At 33.1% G+C, this 17,187-nt stretch overlaps 1 protein-coding gene across 2 annotated transcripts; it reads right to left on the bottom strand.

The window, feature by feature from the left end:
* Window positions 1–1,762: 1,762 nt before the first annotated feature.
* LOC108470116 (mitochondrial outer membrane import complex protein METAXIN) lies at window positions 1,763–15,319 on the bottom strand. Of its 2 annotated transcripts, none has more exons than XM_053031771.1 (6): window positions 14,980–15,319; window positions 13,107–13,441; window positions 12,816–12,892; window positions 12,632–12,692; window positions 9,397–9,559; window positions 1,763–2,176 (listed from the first exon to the last, which is right to left on the bottom strand). In XM_053031771.1, the coding sequence occupies exons 1-6, from the start codon at window positions 15,146–15,148 to the stop codon at window positions 1,992–1,994; spliced, it is 990 nt and encodes a 329-aa protein (XP_052887731.1). In that variant the 5' UTR covers window positions 15,149–15,319; the 3' UTR covers window positions 1,763–1,991. The 2 variants fall into 2 exon arrangements, with proteins under 2 accessions (XP_052887731.1, XP_017626828.2); XM_017771339.2 differs by lacking the exons at window positions 1,763–2,176; window positions 12,632–12,692 and adding exons at window positions 4,698–5,058; window positions 10,360–10,420.
* Window positions 15,320–17,187: the final 1,868 nt, after the last annotated feature.

Raw genomic sequence — 17,187 nt, 5'->3', positions numbered from 1 at the left:
ATCCTAAAAGAATAAAAATCCGTGATGTTATATCTTTTGGAGGATATAAATTTATGACATTTAAAATGAAAGTTAAATTTTGAAAATTTTAAAACCTCAAGTTCGAGCCTTACTCTATCTAAAGTATAGAAGCATTTTCAATCTAGACTTACTCTCATTTTAAGCTCAAAATTTTATTTATGGTTTTTTATGAAATTTTATATTAATTTTGAAACTCAAAAGTCCAAAATTCAATATATAAAATTTTCATACATAACCTGACTTTTGGTTTTATTTGCAAACTTTGGCTTCAATTTTTCCTCTTATATGAAAATTAGCTCCAATTTTCCAATGAGCTGCCCAAATTAGACTTCTATAATAATAATAATAATAATAATAATAATAATATGAACTTTCGAGATTCAATTATTATTATTATTATTATTATTATTATTATTATTATTTACCTTTCAACTTAAATGGAGCTTTGATTGCTTATCTTTGATCTTTCTAGTTGGAATTGCCAAAATATTTCATGTTTGGTCACACTTGTAATCATAATTGAATCTCGAAAGTTCATATAATTAGTGTAAACTACATTAGTAATCATTCAATTATATATTTTTTCTTTTTGATTATCCAACAATGAAAAATTAGAAAATGATTACCCAATTTTTAATTTTGTCTTTTTGATCACTAGCTAACTAAAGTAAAATGAAAACACCTAAAATTTCAATATAATTGAATGACCAAAAGACAAAATTTAATAGTTGGATGACTATTTTATAACTTTTCATAGTAGAATGATAAAAAAATATAAAGAATACATAGTTGAGTGATTGTTAATGTAGCTTACGTATATAATTATTGTTGCACACGTGAAAGAGCTAAAATGCCAACAAAAATGGCAGTCTTGTATCTCAGCTGGTGAACCTTACCAACATAATCAAATGCATTATTGCAGCACCGATGGTTTCTATGTTACTCAGATTCTAGTGCTAGTTGTTAGTGATAAATACAGGTGTTTGTCCAACATGTGTACCTATGATCTTTTTAAGTTTTTCCTGTTTTCATAAGGTCATATCCTCGTAATTATATGTCAGATATGTCGTATACAAATACGAATGCTTGTATGACATAAACCTAGATCTCAATAAATGTCAAATACAAATGAATGTCCCATAGGGGGTCATATCTCTAAACCCGTATCCTATTAAATGTCGAATACGAGTATCTAAATACGGGCATTTGTCAGGCATTAGTATTTTCAAGCTTTTAAAGTTTTTCTTTGTATTCGGGATCATATCCAATGTTTTTTGAATCAGACCAATGGTTGAACCAATCAAGTTACTAGTCCGGACAATTTGATTAAATAAATTATTAAAAATTTATAAAAAATAAAAATATATTTAAATTTTAGCATGGTTCAATCAGTCCGTATAGATTTGTTCTTCAATCAGTCTAAAAGTTTTTCTCTGAACCGATTCCTAATTCAACCAGTACAAACAGCTAGACAGGTCCAATTTAGATAACCATGATCATATCTCCATACCCATATTCTATTAAATGTCAGATACATGTATCAAATACCGGTGTTTGTCCAACATGAATATGTTATGTTCAATCCTTTTTAAGTTTTTTTAAGTTTTTCTATGTATTTAGGAGGTCATATCCCCTCTTATATCCTAATACGGGTGTCGAATACCGTTACTTCTATAATGAAGAACTCTAACAAAAGTTTCAAATGACCCCTCTAATATAGGCTATTTATTCCCTTCGTTAATTTATCTCAAAGCAAAATTTTTAAAAAAATACAACACATCAAGTACAAAGGTTCAAACCAAAAAATGCTGCGTAAATATTGTATAAATCAAATCTTTAAATGTATGTTCTTATTTTTTACCACAATGTTAATGCAAATACTAATAGCTCAACCTCAACAGATCACTAACATTGTCACTAATAATGGGAAAAATGTCAGTAATGAGTACCCGGTAACTGAGAGATTTGTTTCAATTGAAAGAGATGCCTTCATCTTCGTCGTCGAGCTCCAGGTCACCAGAATCATAACCGCCCATCATGGAGAGGAAAAGCAGAACCGCAAGTAGCTGTGCAGCTAGAAAATATTTTGCCCTCCTCTTAAAAGTTTTCTCCTCCTCTGTTTTCTCCCTTTTTGGCTTGCTCTTCGGCTTTGAACCTAGTTGGGAACAAAAGCGAACCATGCTTATTACAACACTAAGGTTTACCAAGATAAATAGGGTTTCTGCTAATGAGCGCCCTAGACCACTCTTTAAGGTTAGTTGACAACCATTTTCTACAAACGAAGAACTGGATCATTCCTTATATCACCAGCAGAACATTCAAAACATCAATAGCAGTTAATTAATCATGATTCTTTTAACTGTATAATTTTTTTCATTTTGGGGGCTCAAGTTGTAATTTTATCATATGTTATAAAATTGCATGATTTTTATCTTTTTGGAGGGGCAAGGCCACTCCTTGCCACCCTTATATTCACCTGAATCTTGATTAACCTCAAGATATATCAAGATACTGGAGCTCAAGCTCGATTAATCTCGTTTATCAATTTTTGTACTAAAACTCAAACTCAAATTTGATTAAGCTTATATGTATTCAAGCTTAAATTCGACTTAATAATTATGCTTAGGGTTAATAATATATGTTAATGACAATAAAATAATTTAATAATATAAAAATATTTAAAACATATATTAAAAATGAAAAGCTTGATGAGGTTTACGAGTATTCGAGTGAAGTATTACAAAGTTCAAATTTGGCTTTATCAATAATTCGAACTACTTATCAAATGAAGTTCGAGTTTGTTTGAAGTAGAACTCGAGTAATTTGTAAACATTAATGTTTCATTTGCACTCCTAATTGATCCTAAAAGAATAAAAATCCGTGATGTTATATCTTTTGGAGGGATATAAATTTATGACATTTAAAATGAAAGTTAAATTTTTGAAAATTTTAAAACCTCAAGTTCGAGCCTTACTCTATCTAAAGTATAGAAGCATTTTCAATCTAGACTTACTCTCATTTTAAGCTCAAAATTTTATTTATGGTTTTTTATGAAATTTTATATTAATTTTGAAACTCAAAAGTCCAAAATTCAATATATAAAATTTTCATACATAACCTGACTTTTGGTTTTATTTGCAAACTTTGGCTTCAATTTTTCCTCTTATATGAAAATTAGCTCCAATTTTCCAATGAGCTGCCCAAATTAGACTTCTATATAATAATAATAATAATAATAATAATAATATGAACTTTCGAGATTCAATTATTATTATTATTATTATTATTATTATTATTATTATTACCTTTCAACTTAAATGGAGCTTTGATTGCTTATCTTTGATCTTTCTAGTTGGAATTGCCAAAATATTTCATGTTTGGTCACACTTGTAATCATAATTGAATCTCGAAAGTTCATATAATTAGTGTAAACTACATTAGTAATCATTCAATTATATATTTTTTCTTTTTGATTATCCAACAATGAAAAATTAGAAAATGATTACCCAATTTTTTAATTTTGTCTTTTTGATCACTAGCTAACTAAAGTAAAAATGAAAACACCTAAAATTTCAATATAATTGAATGACCAAAAGACAAAATTTAATAGTTGGATGACTATTTTATAACTTTTCATAGTAGAATGATAAAAAAATATAAAGAATACATAGTTGAGTGATTGTTAATGTAGCTTACGTATATAATTATTGTTGCACACGTGAAAGAGCTAAAATGCCAACAAAAATGGCAGTCTTGTATCTCAGCTGGTGAACCTTACCAACATAATCAAATGCATTATTGCAGCACCGATGGTTTCTATGTTACTCAGATTCTAGTGCTAGTTGTTAGTGATAAATACAGGTGTTTGTCCAACATGTGTACCTATGATCTTTTTAAGTTTTTCCTGTTTTCATAAGGTCATATCCTCGTAATTATATGTCAGATATGTCGTATACAAATACGAATGCTTGTATGACATAAACCTAGATCTCAATAAATGTCAAATACAAATGAATGTCCCATAGGGGGTCATATCTCTAAACCCGTATCCTATTAAATGTCGAATACGAGTATCTAAATACGGGCATTTGTCAGGCATTAGTATTTTCAAGCTTTTAAAGTTTTTCTTTGTATTCGGGGATCATATCCAATGTTTTTTTGAATCAGACCAATGGTTGAACCAATCAAGTTACTAGTCCGGACAATTTGATTAAATAAATTATTAAAAATTTATAAAAAATAAAAATATATTTAAATTTTAGCATGGTTCAATCAGTCCGTATAGATTTGTTCTTCAATCAGTCTAAAAGTTTTTCTCTGAACCGATTCCTAATTCAACCAGTACAAACAGCTAGACAGGTCCAATTTAGATAACCATGATCATATCTCCATACCCATATTCTATTAAATGTCAGATACATGTATCAAATACCGGTGTTTGTCCAACATGAATATGTTATGTTCAATCCTTTTTAAGTTTTTTTAAGTTTTTCTATGTATTTAGGAGGTCATATCCCCTCTTATATCCTAATACGGGTGTCGAATACCGTTACTTCTATAATGAAGAACTCTAACAAAAGTTTCAAATGACCCCTCTAATATAGGCTATTTATTCCCTTCGTTAATTTATCTCAAAGCAAAATTTTTAAAAAAATACAACACATCAAGTACAAAGGTTCAAACCAAAAAATGCTGCGTAAATATTGTATAAATCAAATCTTTAAATGTATGTTCTTATTTTTTACCACAATGTTAATGCAAATACTAATAGCTCAACCTCAACAGATCACTAACATTGTCACTAATAATGGGAAAAATGTCAGTAATGAGTACCCGGTAACTGAGAGATTTGTTTCAATTGAAAGAGATGCCTTCATCTTCGCGTCGAGCTCCAGGTCACCAGAATCATAACGCCCATCATGGAGAGGAAAAGCAGAACCGCAAGTAGCTGTGCAGCTAGAAAATATTTTGCCCTCCTCTTAAAAGTTTTCTCCTCCTCTGTTTTCTCCCTTTTTGGCTTGCTCTTCGGCTTTGAACCTAGTTGGGAACAAAAGCGAACCATGCTTATTACAACACTAAGGTTTACCAAGATAAATAGGGTTTCTGCTAATGAGCGCCCTAGACCACTCTTTAAGGTTAGTTGACAACCATTTTCTACAAACGAAGAACTGGATCATTCCTTATATCACCAGCAGAACATTCAAAACATCAATAGCAGTTAATTAATCATGATTCTTTTCATTTTGAATGGTTATAAAGGGATAAGTTTTGTAACTGTAAATTGTAGACTAGAATATTGAGGTAAAAGTACCATGAAGGCCCTCGTACTAGGAGTCAATTGCATTTTGCCCCTTCTACTCAAAAAATGGGCAATATAGTCTTTGTATGTTAGATCGAAAAGCAAACTGGTCCTTCTATTTATTTCTACTGTTAAAAACTAGTCTATGTATGTCAGCATGACATACATGTGGCACACAACGTGTCATTCTTTGGTTATTCCATTAACCGGACCAGTTTTTAACAGTACAAATTTTTAATAAAAATGACCAATTTGTTTTTTGACCTAATGTGCAAGGACTAATTTGACCATTTTTTAAGTAGTGGAATCAAAATGCAATCTAACTCCTAGTATAGGAACTTCCGAGGTACTCTTACCGAAAAATGATTAACGTATGAAGTTGATGAAGGCCAAGACCAGAAACCAACAAAGCAAAGTAATTGTTAGCAAAGTAATTGTTGGAATTCCTTAAATTAAGCAAATTTTCTACATTAGTGCTAGGAATTTCCTTGTACTATTAGCCATAATCAAATTACTAATTTTTAGGGATAGGCTAATTTCTAAAGATTATTTCCTTTTTATTTTTCCTGCTATTCTTTAAAAGGTCGATTCAGATTAGAAGTAATAAGAGAGAATCATTCTTCTTCCTAAAACTTGTTCATGGTATCGAGCATCGGAATCCATTTGATCCTCGTCTTTCTTCTCTTCTCTTGTTCGTGTTAGAAACCCTACTCCCATGGGTGACACCGAAAATTTCTCGAGACCGAGATCTCACAAATAACTCAAAATCACAGTCAAGGAATCCCACAAGGTGACCTTAACTTTTCTCTTATAATCACAAATCATCGATTAGATGGAAAAATTTCTGCAATGGTCACAATCATCCTTATGGTTCTTCGTGGCGAGGAAAAATTGGGTACATTAATGGACAAATTCCTCGACCAGCATCAACAGACTCTGGTTATGCAACTTGGGAGCTTAACAACTCAATGGTTATGGGTTGGCTTATAAATTCGATGGAAGGTCATATAAACCGAACGTATCTTTTTTTCAAAACTGCCAAAGAAATGTGGGATGCAATCAAGGAGAATTACTCGGATCTTGGAAATACTTCCCAAGTATTCGAGATCAAATTAAAGTTGAAAGATATTCGACAAGGAACACTTGAAGTCACTCAATATTACAACAATCTAAAGATCTTATGGCAGGAGTTAGACATGTATTATGAAGTTGATTGGGGCGAGGGCTTGGAACACACCAAGTTCATGGATCATCTTAACAAAGAACGTCTCTATGAGTTCCTAGCGGACTAAATCGTGATCTTGATAAGGTCGAGGACGAATACTAGGCGAACCACACCGCCAACCATAGGAGAAGCATTTGTCAAGTAAGGAGGGAAGAGAAACGGCGTCTTATTATGTTGGGAGACGCAAGAGAATTAAAACCATTGACCGTAGTTGGTCATCATCCTTCCGAGAACTCGCTCTTATTTCAAGAGGCCTCAATCTCAAAGGTTCAAAGATGGAATTGATTCGGTTCAAAAGGCCATGGTGTAGCCATAGAATCGGGTTGGGCATACCAAGGAGAAATGCTTCAAACTCCATGGCTATCCCGAAGAAAACAAGGCAGCAATGATATCTACTATCAAGAAGATGCTCGAATGTTAGGCTAACCAAAACTCAACTTGAGGCTCTTCATAAACTACTCGGACTCCTACACCAGTGGGTCACTAGCTATTCAAGGTACGCTTTAAATACTACACACAAACCTATCACAACTTCTCGGATACTAGACTCGGTGCATCCGACCACATGACAGTAATCTAAGTTTGTTTCACACCTATTTACCTTGTCATGATCACTCTCGGATTCGCATAGCTGATGGATCTTACTCGCCGGTGGCTGGAATGGGAACAGTGAGACTTACTAAAAATTTTTCCCTTGATAAAGTTTTACATGTTCCAAATCTTTCCTGTAATTTACTCTCAATTGGCAAGCTTACCAAAGATGAAAAAGTACTTGCTGAATTTTCTGCTTTCGGTTGTGTGGTTCAGGAACAGGAATCGGGGAAGATGATTGGCACTGCCAAAAGTTAATGATGGCTTATATGTTTGGAACAAAAACAGTTCAAAAGAAGGGATGGCCTTATCTACATCAAAAGACGATTCTATCATGCTATGGCATCGTAGACTAGGACACCAATTTCATGTACTTGAAGAAACTGTTTCTCTACTATTTCTAAATAAGAAAATTAGTTCATTGAACTGTGAAGTTTGCCAACTGCTAAACACACTTGTGTCCTTATCCTTTGAAACCTTATGTTCAATCTCAACCTTTCTCTTTAATTCACAATGATCTATAGGGAGCCATCGAGTAAAAAACATCACGAGGCTAGGTGGTTCATAACTTTCATTGATGACCACACTAGAGTTTGTTGGGTCTATCTCCTTAAAGAAAATCCAAGTCTCTAGAGTCTTCAAAATTTTCATTCAATGACTCGAACTCGTTCAATTCAAATATTCACACCCTTAGAACGATAATGGAGAGAGTACTTTAATTCTATCCTAAGTCCTTATCTTTCTAAGCAAGGAATCATACATCAAAGTTCTTGTCCGACACCCTCAACAAAACAGGGTTTAGAGGAAAACAGACACCTTGTAGCCGTGGCTCATGCCCTTATGTTTACTATGGGTGTACCAAAGTATTTATGGGGAGAAGTTGTCCTCACTGCTTGTTATCTTATAAACCGACTCCCATCAAAGGTATTAAACTTTCAAACACCTTTACATACTTTTCAAAAAAAAGTTCCCTTGTTTCGTGTTCCTAATCTCCCAACCAAAACATTTGGTTGCAAAGCATTTGTCCACAACCATCAACCTAACCGATCTAAACTTGATCCTAGAGCTCACACTTGTGTCTTTATTGGTTACTCACCTGCACAAAAAGGGTACAAGTGCTACTCTCCAACCTTACACCGGATGTTTGTGTCCCTTGATGTTACTTTCTTCGAAAACGAGCCATATTTTTCAGCCTCTCATCTTCAGGGGGAGATACTTAGTGAAGATGAGACCTTGAGCAATCTTCTCATTATACCTCAAGACTCTATCAGCCCTACCACCACTACAAAACCTGCTGAAAATCCTACAGCCACTGTTATTCCTGTTTTGGAACCTGTCAGCCCTACCACAACTACAAAACCTGCTGAAAATCCTACAGCCACTGTTATTCCTGTTTTGGAACCTGTTTTCCTATCTCCACTGTTCAGCAACAAGAAACAAGGGTGATTAATCATACTAATGAAGAAAAACAGCCCACTCATTCTGAAAACAACAAGGAAAAACTCAGGGACTTCGTGTATACTCGGAGACATCAGCTGCCTGAGACCGAAACAGCAGTGCCTATGCCATCTTTACCCGAGGACTGTCCTGAGGAAGAAGTTTCACCTCCTTCATCTTCCATCCATCTTCCAATTGCAGTAAGAAAGGGCACTAGGAGCTGCACTCAACATCCCATTTCTCGGTTTGTATCCTATGGAAAGTTGTCTAAATCCTACAATGCCTTTGTTTCTAATGTTGACTCTGTAGAAACTCCAAAGAACATAGACAAGACTCCTATGGAACCCAACCTTAAATTAGGAACTGATAAGGATGGAGAAGAAGTAGACAGGGGGAGATATCAACGGGAGAAACATTTGGAAGCTGCCTACAGGATATTGAGATACTTAAAGGGACTCCTGGTAAGGGGTTGCATTTCAAGAAAAATGTTCAAGAAATTATGGGCAAGCTGGGTTTGATTCACATCTACACTCCAGCTTGAGGGGAGTGTTGGAATTCCTTAAATTAAGCAGATTTTCTACATTAGTGCTAGGAATTTCCTTGTACTATTAGCCATAATCAAATTACTAATTTTTAGGATAGGCTAATTTCTAGAGACTATTTCCTTTTTTATTTTTCCTGCTATTCTTTAAAAGGCTGTATTCAGATTAGAAGTAATAAGACAGAATCATTCTTCTTCCTAAAACTTGTTCAGTAATATTAACAAATTAACAAAAGCAAAAACGAAAGAAAGAAAAAGATACTTTTGGGTGCAGTAACTTACTCCAATTTGAGGGACCTTTTCTCGGAGTTGACGATGAAGGGACTGAGCGAAATTGTGGACCAGAAGATGATGAACCAGACTCTATCAACTCCGTTTTAAGTTTTTCGGCATATCTGACAATATTGTCATGCTCCAAGACTTTGCTTCGGAGCACTGACGTGTCCTGGTGGTGAAGAATTGCAAAGGAACATGTTTTAAAGAGGTTAAGGAGAAAAGTTCTGTACTATAGAAAATGTGTTACTCGTTCATCCATAGGATCTTCAATATCCTAATTTGAATTCTCCCATGATTTCAACTTATGTTTCTTTTCCTTTCAGGAGGAAATATCTTTAGCAGATACTAACTCAAAATCATGATTAAAATAAAAAATAATTCCAAAAGTTAATCATTACTATGCCATTATAACAAGGACCTACAGAATGATCTAATTTAATATGCCATTATAACAAAAGCAGTCCTAAACTCATAATTTCTGTCTTCAGGTCAAAGCAGCGACAGTCATTACAATATTAATATAACCTATCAAATTGTTCATAATTTCCACAAAATATATTAAATGACGCTTATATTCGACATAAATTATACATATTAAGAATATCTGTCACGCAAATGAAGGAATTTGCAGTGCAAACACATCATTTATTAACAAAAGCTATAAAGATTATTCAGGAAATATAATCAGCAAGAATGCTTCCATTACTACAACAGTATACAGCTACGTGATTTTGCATAGTGTTGCTCCCATCAACAGCCAGGTTTAGCCAGTATTCATCTTCCTTGTGACTCAAGTTTTTTCAGATAATTGAATGTTTAGCAGATGCAAAACTACTCGAAGGAGTTCACGAAAGACATTTAAATCCAAGTTTAAGAATTTATAATGATTTAAATCAACCATGTAATTACCAAAATCATCTTTCAGAGATAAAAAACGAGTGAAATAGTATAGCCTCTGAGGTAACTCACAGGTAGTGCATGAAGGGTGACAAGAACATGTCCGAGAAAAGTTGCATCCAAGCTTGATGGCCTGCAAACATAAGCATTTGTCCACAACCATCAACCTAACCGATCTAAACTTGATCCTAGAGCTCACACTTGTGTCTTTATTGGTTACTCACCGCACAAAAAGGGTACAAGTGCTACTCTCAACCTTACACGGATGTTTGTGTCCCTTGATGTTACTTTCTTCAAAACGAGCCATATTTTTCAGCCTCTCATCTTCAGGGGAGATACTTAGTGAAGATGAGACCTTGAGCAATCTTCTCATTATACCTCAAGACTCTATCAGCCCTACCACCACTACAAAACCTGCTGAAAATCCTACAGCCACTGTTATTCCTGTTTTGGAACCTGTCAGCCCTACCACAACTACAAAACCTGCTGAAAATCCTACAGCCACTGTTATTCCTGTTTTGGAACCTGTTTTCCTATCTCCACTGTTCAGCAACAAGAAACAAGGGTGATTAATCATACTAATGAAGAAAAACAGCCCACTCATTCTGAAAACAACAAGGAAAAACTCAGGGACTTCGTGTATACTCGGAGACATCAGCTGCCTGAGACCGAAACAGCAGTGCCTATGCCATCTTTACCCGAGGACTGTCCTGAGGAAGAAGTTTCACCTCCTTCATCTTCCATCCATCTTCCAATTGCAGTAAGAAAGGGCACTAGGAGCTGCACTCAACATCCCATTTCTCGGTTTGTATCCTATGGAAAGTTGTCTAAATCCTACAATGCCTTTGTTTCTAATGTTGACTCTGTAGAAACTCCAAAGAACATAGACAAGACTCCTATGGAACCCAACCTTAAATTAGGAACTGATAAGGATGGAGAAGAAGTAGACAGGGGAGATATCAACGGAGAAACATTTGGAAGCTGCCTACAGGATATTGAGATACTTAAAGGGACTCCTGGTAAGGGGTTGCATTTCAAGAAAAATGTTCAAGAAATTATGGGCAAGCTGGGTTTGATTCACATCTACACTCCAGCTTGAGGGGAGTGTTGGAATTCCTTAAATTAAGCAGATTTTCTACATTAGTGCTAGGAATTTCCTTGTACTATTAGCCATAATCAAATTACTAATTTTTAGGATAGGCTAATTTCTAGAGACTATTTCCTTTTTTATTTTTCCTGCTATTCTTTAAAAGGCTGTATTCAGATTAGAAGTAATAAGACAGAATCATTCTTCTTCCTAAAACTTGTTCAGTAATATTAACAAATTAACAAAAGCAAAAACGAAAGAAAGAAAAAGATACTTTTGGGTGCAGTAACTTACTCCAATTTGAGGGACCTTTTCTCGGAGTTGACGATGAAGGACTGAGCGAAATTGTGGACCAGAAGATGATGAACCAGACTCTATCAACTCCGTTTTAAGTTTTTCGCATATCTGACAATATTGTCATGCTCCAAGACTTTGCTTGAGCACTGACGTGTCCTGGTGGTGAAGAATTGCAAAGGAACATGTTTTAAAGAGGTTAAGGAGAAAAGTTCTGTACTATAGAAAATGTGTTACTCGTTCATCCATAGGATCTTCAATATCCTAATTTGAATTCTCCCATGATTTCAACTTATGTTTCTTTTCCTTTCAGGAGGAAATATCTTTAGCAGATACTAACTCAAAATCATGATTAAAATAAAAAATAATTCCAAAAGTTAATCATTACTATGCCATTATAACAAGGACCTACAGAATGATCTAATTTAATATGCCATTATAACAAAAGCAGTCCTAAACTCATAATTTCTGTCTTCAGGTCAAAGCAGCGACAGTCATTACAATATTAATATAACCTATCAAATTGTTCATAATTTCCACAAAATATATTAAATGACGCTTATATTCGACATAAATTATACATATTAAGAATATCTGTCACGCAAATGAAGGAATTTGCAGTGCAAACACATCATTTATTAACAAAAGCTATAAAGATTATTCAGGAAATATAATCAGCAAGAATGCTTCCATTACTACAACAGTATACAGCTACGTGATTTTGCATAGTGTTGCTCCCATCAACAGCCAGGTTTAGCCAGTATTCATCTTCCTTGTGACTCAAGTTTTTTTCAGATAATTGAATGTTTAGCAGATGCAAAAACTACTCCGAAGGAGTTCACGAAAGACATTTAAATCCAAGTTTAAGAATTTATAATGATTTAAATCAACCATGTAATTACCAAAATCATCTTTCAGAGATAAAAAAACGAGTGAAATAGTATAGCCTCTGAGGTAACTCACAGGTAGTGCATGAAGGGTGACAAGAACATGTCCGAGAAAAGTTGCATCCAAGCTTGATGGCCTGCAAACATGTAATAATCCAGCTGTCTATATCATTAGGTTTGAGTAAAATACTATTTGAGAAACTAAAATTTCTACAGCCAACAGATTTTAATATCTATGCCAGGATACTAAAAGGAATTACCTATCATCAAAGAGGAAGTTCTGTTCTCCTAACTTAGTAGATAGAGCACCATAAGCAATTTTTGCTCTCCTGTAAATCTGCCCACAGATAGAATATAAAGAAGTGTGATTCTGAAAATCTAGTACCAACCCTCAACGCACATGAGCATCAGTATATAAAAGCACATGGTACATTTTCTTGATAGCGCGAATGCAAGCATTGCATGGTTTAACGTGTACATGCAGGTAGAGTAACACAAGAGAGAAAGAGAGGGAAGAAAAAATATGGAAAAATTGAAGGGAAAAGTGGGACCTCATCTTCTCTGTGTTCGGCATTGTCTTTAGTAATTCCAAGACGTTGTTTAACACTATACACTTGCTTTAGGAAAAGAACTTTTCCTATTGGCCATGAAAGATCAGAATAATAAATCTTGTAGGCTGATCTTCCATCGGTACCCACCCATAGTTCGTACGTCAATGCATCAGCTAACCAAGAGTTAATCATAGCTTGTATCGATACCCAATCTGGGGCAGATTGGAATTCAGAGTCCAGATCAACGATACCATCTTTCTTTAAACACTCAACAACCCCACTATTCTCGTTGTTGTAGGCAACGTAAGTACCAGATTCAACATAAGGAATTTGATCTGACAGAAATTTATTAAAAAAAAGCATTATCATGATTATGTCTATTTACCCAAGGACGTGCTTGCATGTGACAAACACAATTTACATGCAGATACTCATGCTAGAGAAATATGACAGTAAAATATTATAGCTATAAGCGGGCCATCAGATAGTGACCACTAGTGCCATCAGAAAAATAAGGGGCTTCAACCAATCTTTTAAACAGTGAAAACACCACCAACAAAACCTTTAACAATGATGTGAGGTTGACTGACATATTCCAATACTATGCCCCCATACATAACATTACATAAGAGTAAGATCATTGTCTGGTTCATAAAAACACAAAAAAGAGGTGAACATCAATTTCAAGCTTTACATATGTCCCAAAAGAGAATGCTATAATAACATGCCAAGAAGATTGTTTAAGAGATTTTTTTTCTAGAAAAAAAAATAGGGCATCACCAGGATTCAAGTGCTCCCAGTTGAAAATTTACCGTAGTAGTGGAGCAATGCACCCAATTTATCCTCCCAAAACCTCAATCTAGATTTACAAAAGCAACTCTCAAGCAACACCCTTGAAATTTTTAATGTTTTAAGTGGTTATTACTTATTACAGTTTATAGCAGTTAAGTTCTTAACTGATATTTGGCTCAATGGTAGCTCAAAACTCTAATTTTAAATAGCAGCCATAAAGTGATGTTAGAGCTCCTATTTTGCTTTTTAACTCTCTCTAAGGCCAATATTCACAGCAATTGGAGTGTGAATGGCTAGCAGTCCTACTGGTTAAAGTGACGCCCTTAAATTAATACATATACACATACATATATCCAATTTACAATTTGAAGAACTATTTCACTTTTATAAAAAGATTGTAGAGTGTCATAAACTACATTGTATAACCAACAATGCCATGAGATTCAAACAACCATATATATATATATATACACACATATCCTATACATACATCTATATATATATATTAAAGAAAACTAAAACTAAAGGTAGGCAAAGTTGATCCACCCCAGTATTTATTTTAGCTGAGCAATTAAAGAAGAGACATTATAACAAAAGAAACCCAATTGAATTACATACATATATATCCAATTTACAACTTGAATGACTATTTTGCTTTTATTAATTAAAAAAAAATTATAGTGTGTCACAAACCAAATTGTATACAGCCAATAAAGCTAAGAGAACCAAACTACCCAATATATGCGTGTGTATGAAAATTAAAGATAGGCAATGTTAATGTACCCCCAGCATTTATTTTAGCTCAACGTCCATCCGATTTGCATTTAATTGACAATTAAAGAAAAGAGAATTAAAATTAAAAGAAACCCAATTGAATCACATACATACATAAACCAAATTGTATAACCAACAAAGCTAAAAGCATCTTTTTGTGTGTGAAAACTAAAGATAGGCAATGTTGCTGCAGCCCCAGAATTTATTTTAGCTCAGCATCCATCCAATTTGAATTTTATTGACAATTAAAAAGAAAGTTAAAATTAAAAGAAACCCAATTGAAATTTAGGAAAAAGAAAAAAAAAACCTGAATCAGGGAAGATTGAATTGAAAGATAAACGAAAGGGAAAGTGGGCAAGCTTGAGATAAATGAAAAGCGGCAAACAAATAGGGCACGCAGTTGGGAGATCGAAGTAAGGCTTCCTTGCGACCAGTGTGAACTCTTCGGCTTCCCTTTCACCCGCCACTTGCTCCATTTTCTTTTTCTTTTTCACTAAGCAGCTATGGCTGTTTGTAATTTGCTCCGATGGGTAAAAATACCAGAGCAAGCTGAAAAGAGTTTTGAGAGTAGGGGTTTAACAAAGCGTTTTTAAGATGGTAGGGTTTTTCAACAAATTTATTTGTTTATTTATTTTTGGGTTTAAGTTGTCACTAAATTTGATCATAAGTCGGGTATCTATTTAAACATAAAAATTAAGATTTAATAAAAATGTTAATATTATAATAAATAATTTTAAGAGAATTTGTTCATAAATCAAGTTATCAACCTCGAGCTTAGCCTGATCATCTTGAATGTGTATAATACATTATATTATATAATTTACAATGTACAAAAATTAAATCTATAATAATATATAATCAGTGGCTAAACTTAAAAATTGTTTTAGGAGTTTGGATGAAATTTTAATTTTTATAGTTTATATCTTTATAATTTGTAAAGGATTGAATCAATTTTTATAATTTTAAGGGCCAAAATATAATTTTATCTTTACTAATTTAAAATTTTAAAAAATTTAAAAGCCAAAATAATAATTTTACATTTTAAGGGGCAAGCCCATACCAGCCCCTGGCCTCGCCCCTGTATATAATGCTATAACATAAATATTAGAAAAAGTTAAAATAAATATATATAAATTTATTAAATATTTAAAAAAAATTAAAATAATAATATGAGTGAATCTAAAATGTTAAGTTAGTCATGTACAAATATAGGTTGTATTAGACAAAATTTTATATTCATATTTCAGATTAGATCGAACTTGAAATAAACATAAAATGTATTAATATTATGCTTACACCCAACCTGAATATAACCTAATCTAACTGCCCAAACCCTCCCACATTTCAAGCGGACCTTAAGACCGAGCCGAGTAATCTAACTCATGAGCAAATCTACTACCAATCCATCTTATTTCATTACCATCCCTAAATTTAGTTCAAGATTTATAAATCAGTTAAAAAAAAAAGAAAGAAAGAAATTGTAATCTTATCTTAAATAGTTTATTAAATAAACTTTAAATGAATAAGTGAAATCAACAATGAATTATATAATAACGATGACATGATCGAGTTCTCGAATTCGATTAATTTAACAAATAAACCTTAAAATCTTATTCACAATCCATCGATTATTTATGTCAATATACGATAATATTTTCAATTATTATAATATTCCAATAAGTTGATTGCTTAGTGATTATCATGCTTAACACTGGTTTGCAAGATTTGGGAACAGCTAGAAATTATTATTGACTGATTTTAGTTTCAAGTTGCATTATATCAAGCTACTGCCGTTATATTAAAAAATAAATGTACTCACCGTGCACATAAAAATATAAATCCACCCAATCATTTTATATAATTTTAACGTATATTAGATTTATCAAATAGTTAATTTCTAATTTATTTAAAATTTAATGTTCAACAAAATATCATTCAAAAATTACATAAAATAGTCCCTTTAATATGTCTTTAGAGTTTTAGCACAGTTAAATAAATCTATACAGTACTCATACATATAAACGAGATTTTTACTCACCGAGATTAAAAAGTCATTAATTGATATTTTAAAATAAATAGAACAAGTAATTAAGGAGATTTTACACAATTCTGTAAAAGCCATCCATCGAATATGAAAGTCAAAGTCAACTTGCGAATGATAATTAAACATATATAGGATAATAATGGCTAAAATGGTAATGGAAGGGAGCCAAACCCAAATAAGACATTACGACTTTTTAACTATGCTTGTGGAGTTTTTAAACTCCATGAATAATATACCAAATATATTCCCATAAATATATATGGGTTAATTCCACTAAATGTTCGCAAATTATTGTCCCAATTTTAAATTAGTACTCAAAACTTCAAACCTTCTAATTGAATTATCAAAGTATCAATATTATATTAATCAAGTCCTTCCATCAGCTTAGTCATTGGTTTAAGCATTACATGTCCGCTTAAATTTAACATGGAGTATATTTAAATCACATGAATCAAATAATAAACACAAGTG

This window comes from Gossypium arboreum, chromosome 8, assembly GCF_025698485.1.
Source record: "Gossypium arboreum isolate Shixiya-1 chromosome 8, ASM2569848v2, whole genome shotgun sequence".
In the NCBI taxonomy this organism is placed as follows: domain Eukaryota; kingdom Viridiplantae; phylum Streptophyta; class Magnoliopsida; order Malvales; family Malvaceae; genus Gossypium; species Gossypium arboreum.
This window is presented reverse-complemented; position numbering and strand designations above follow the sequence as displayed.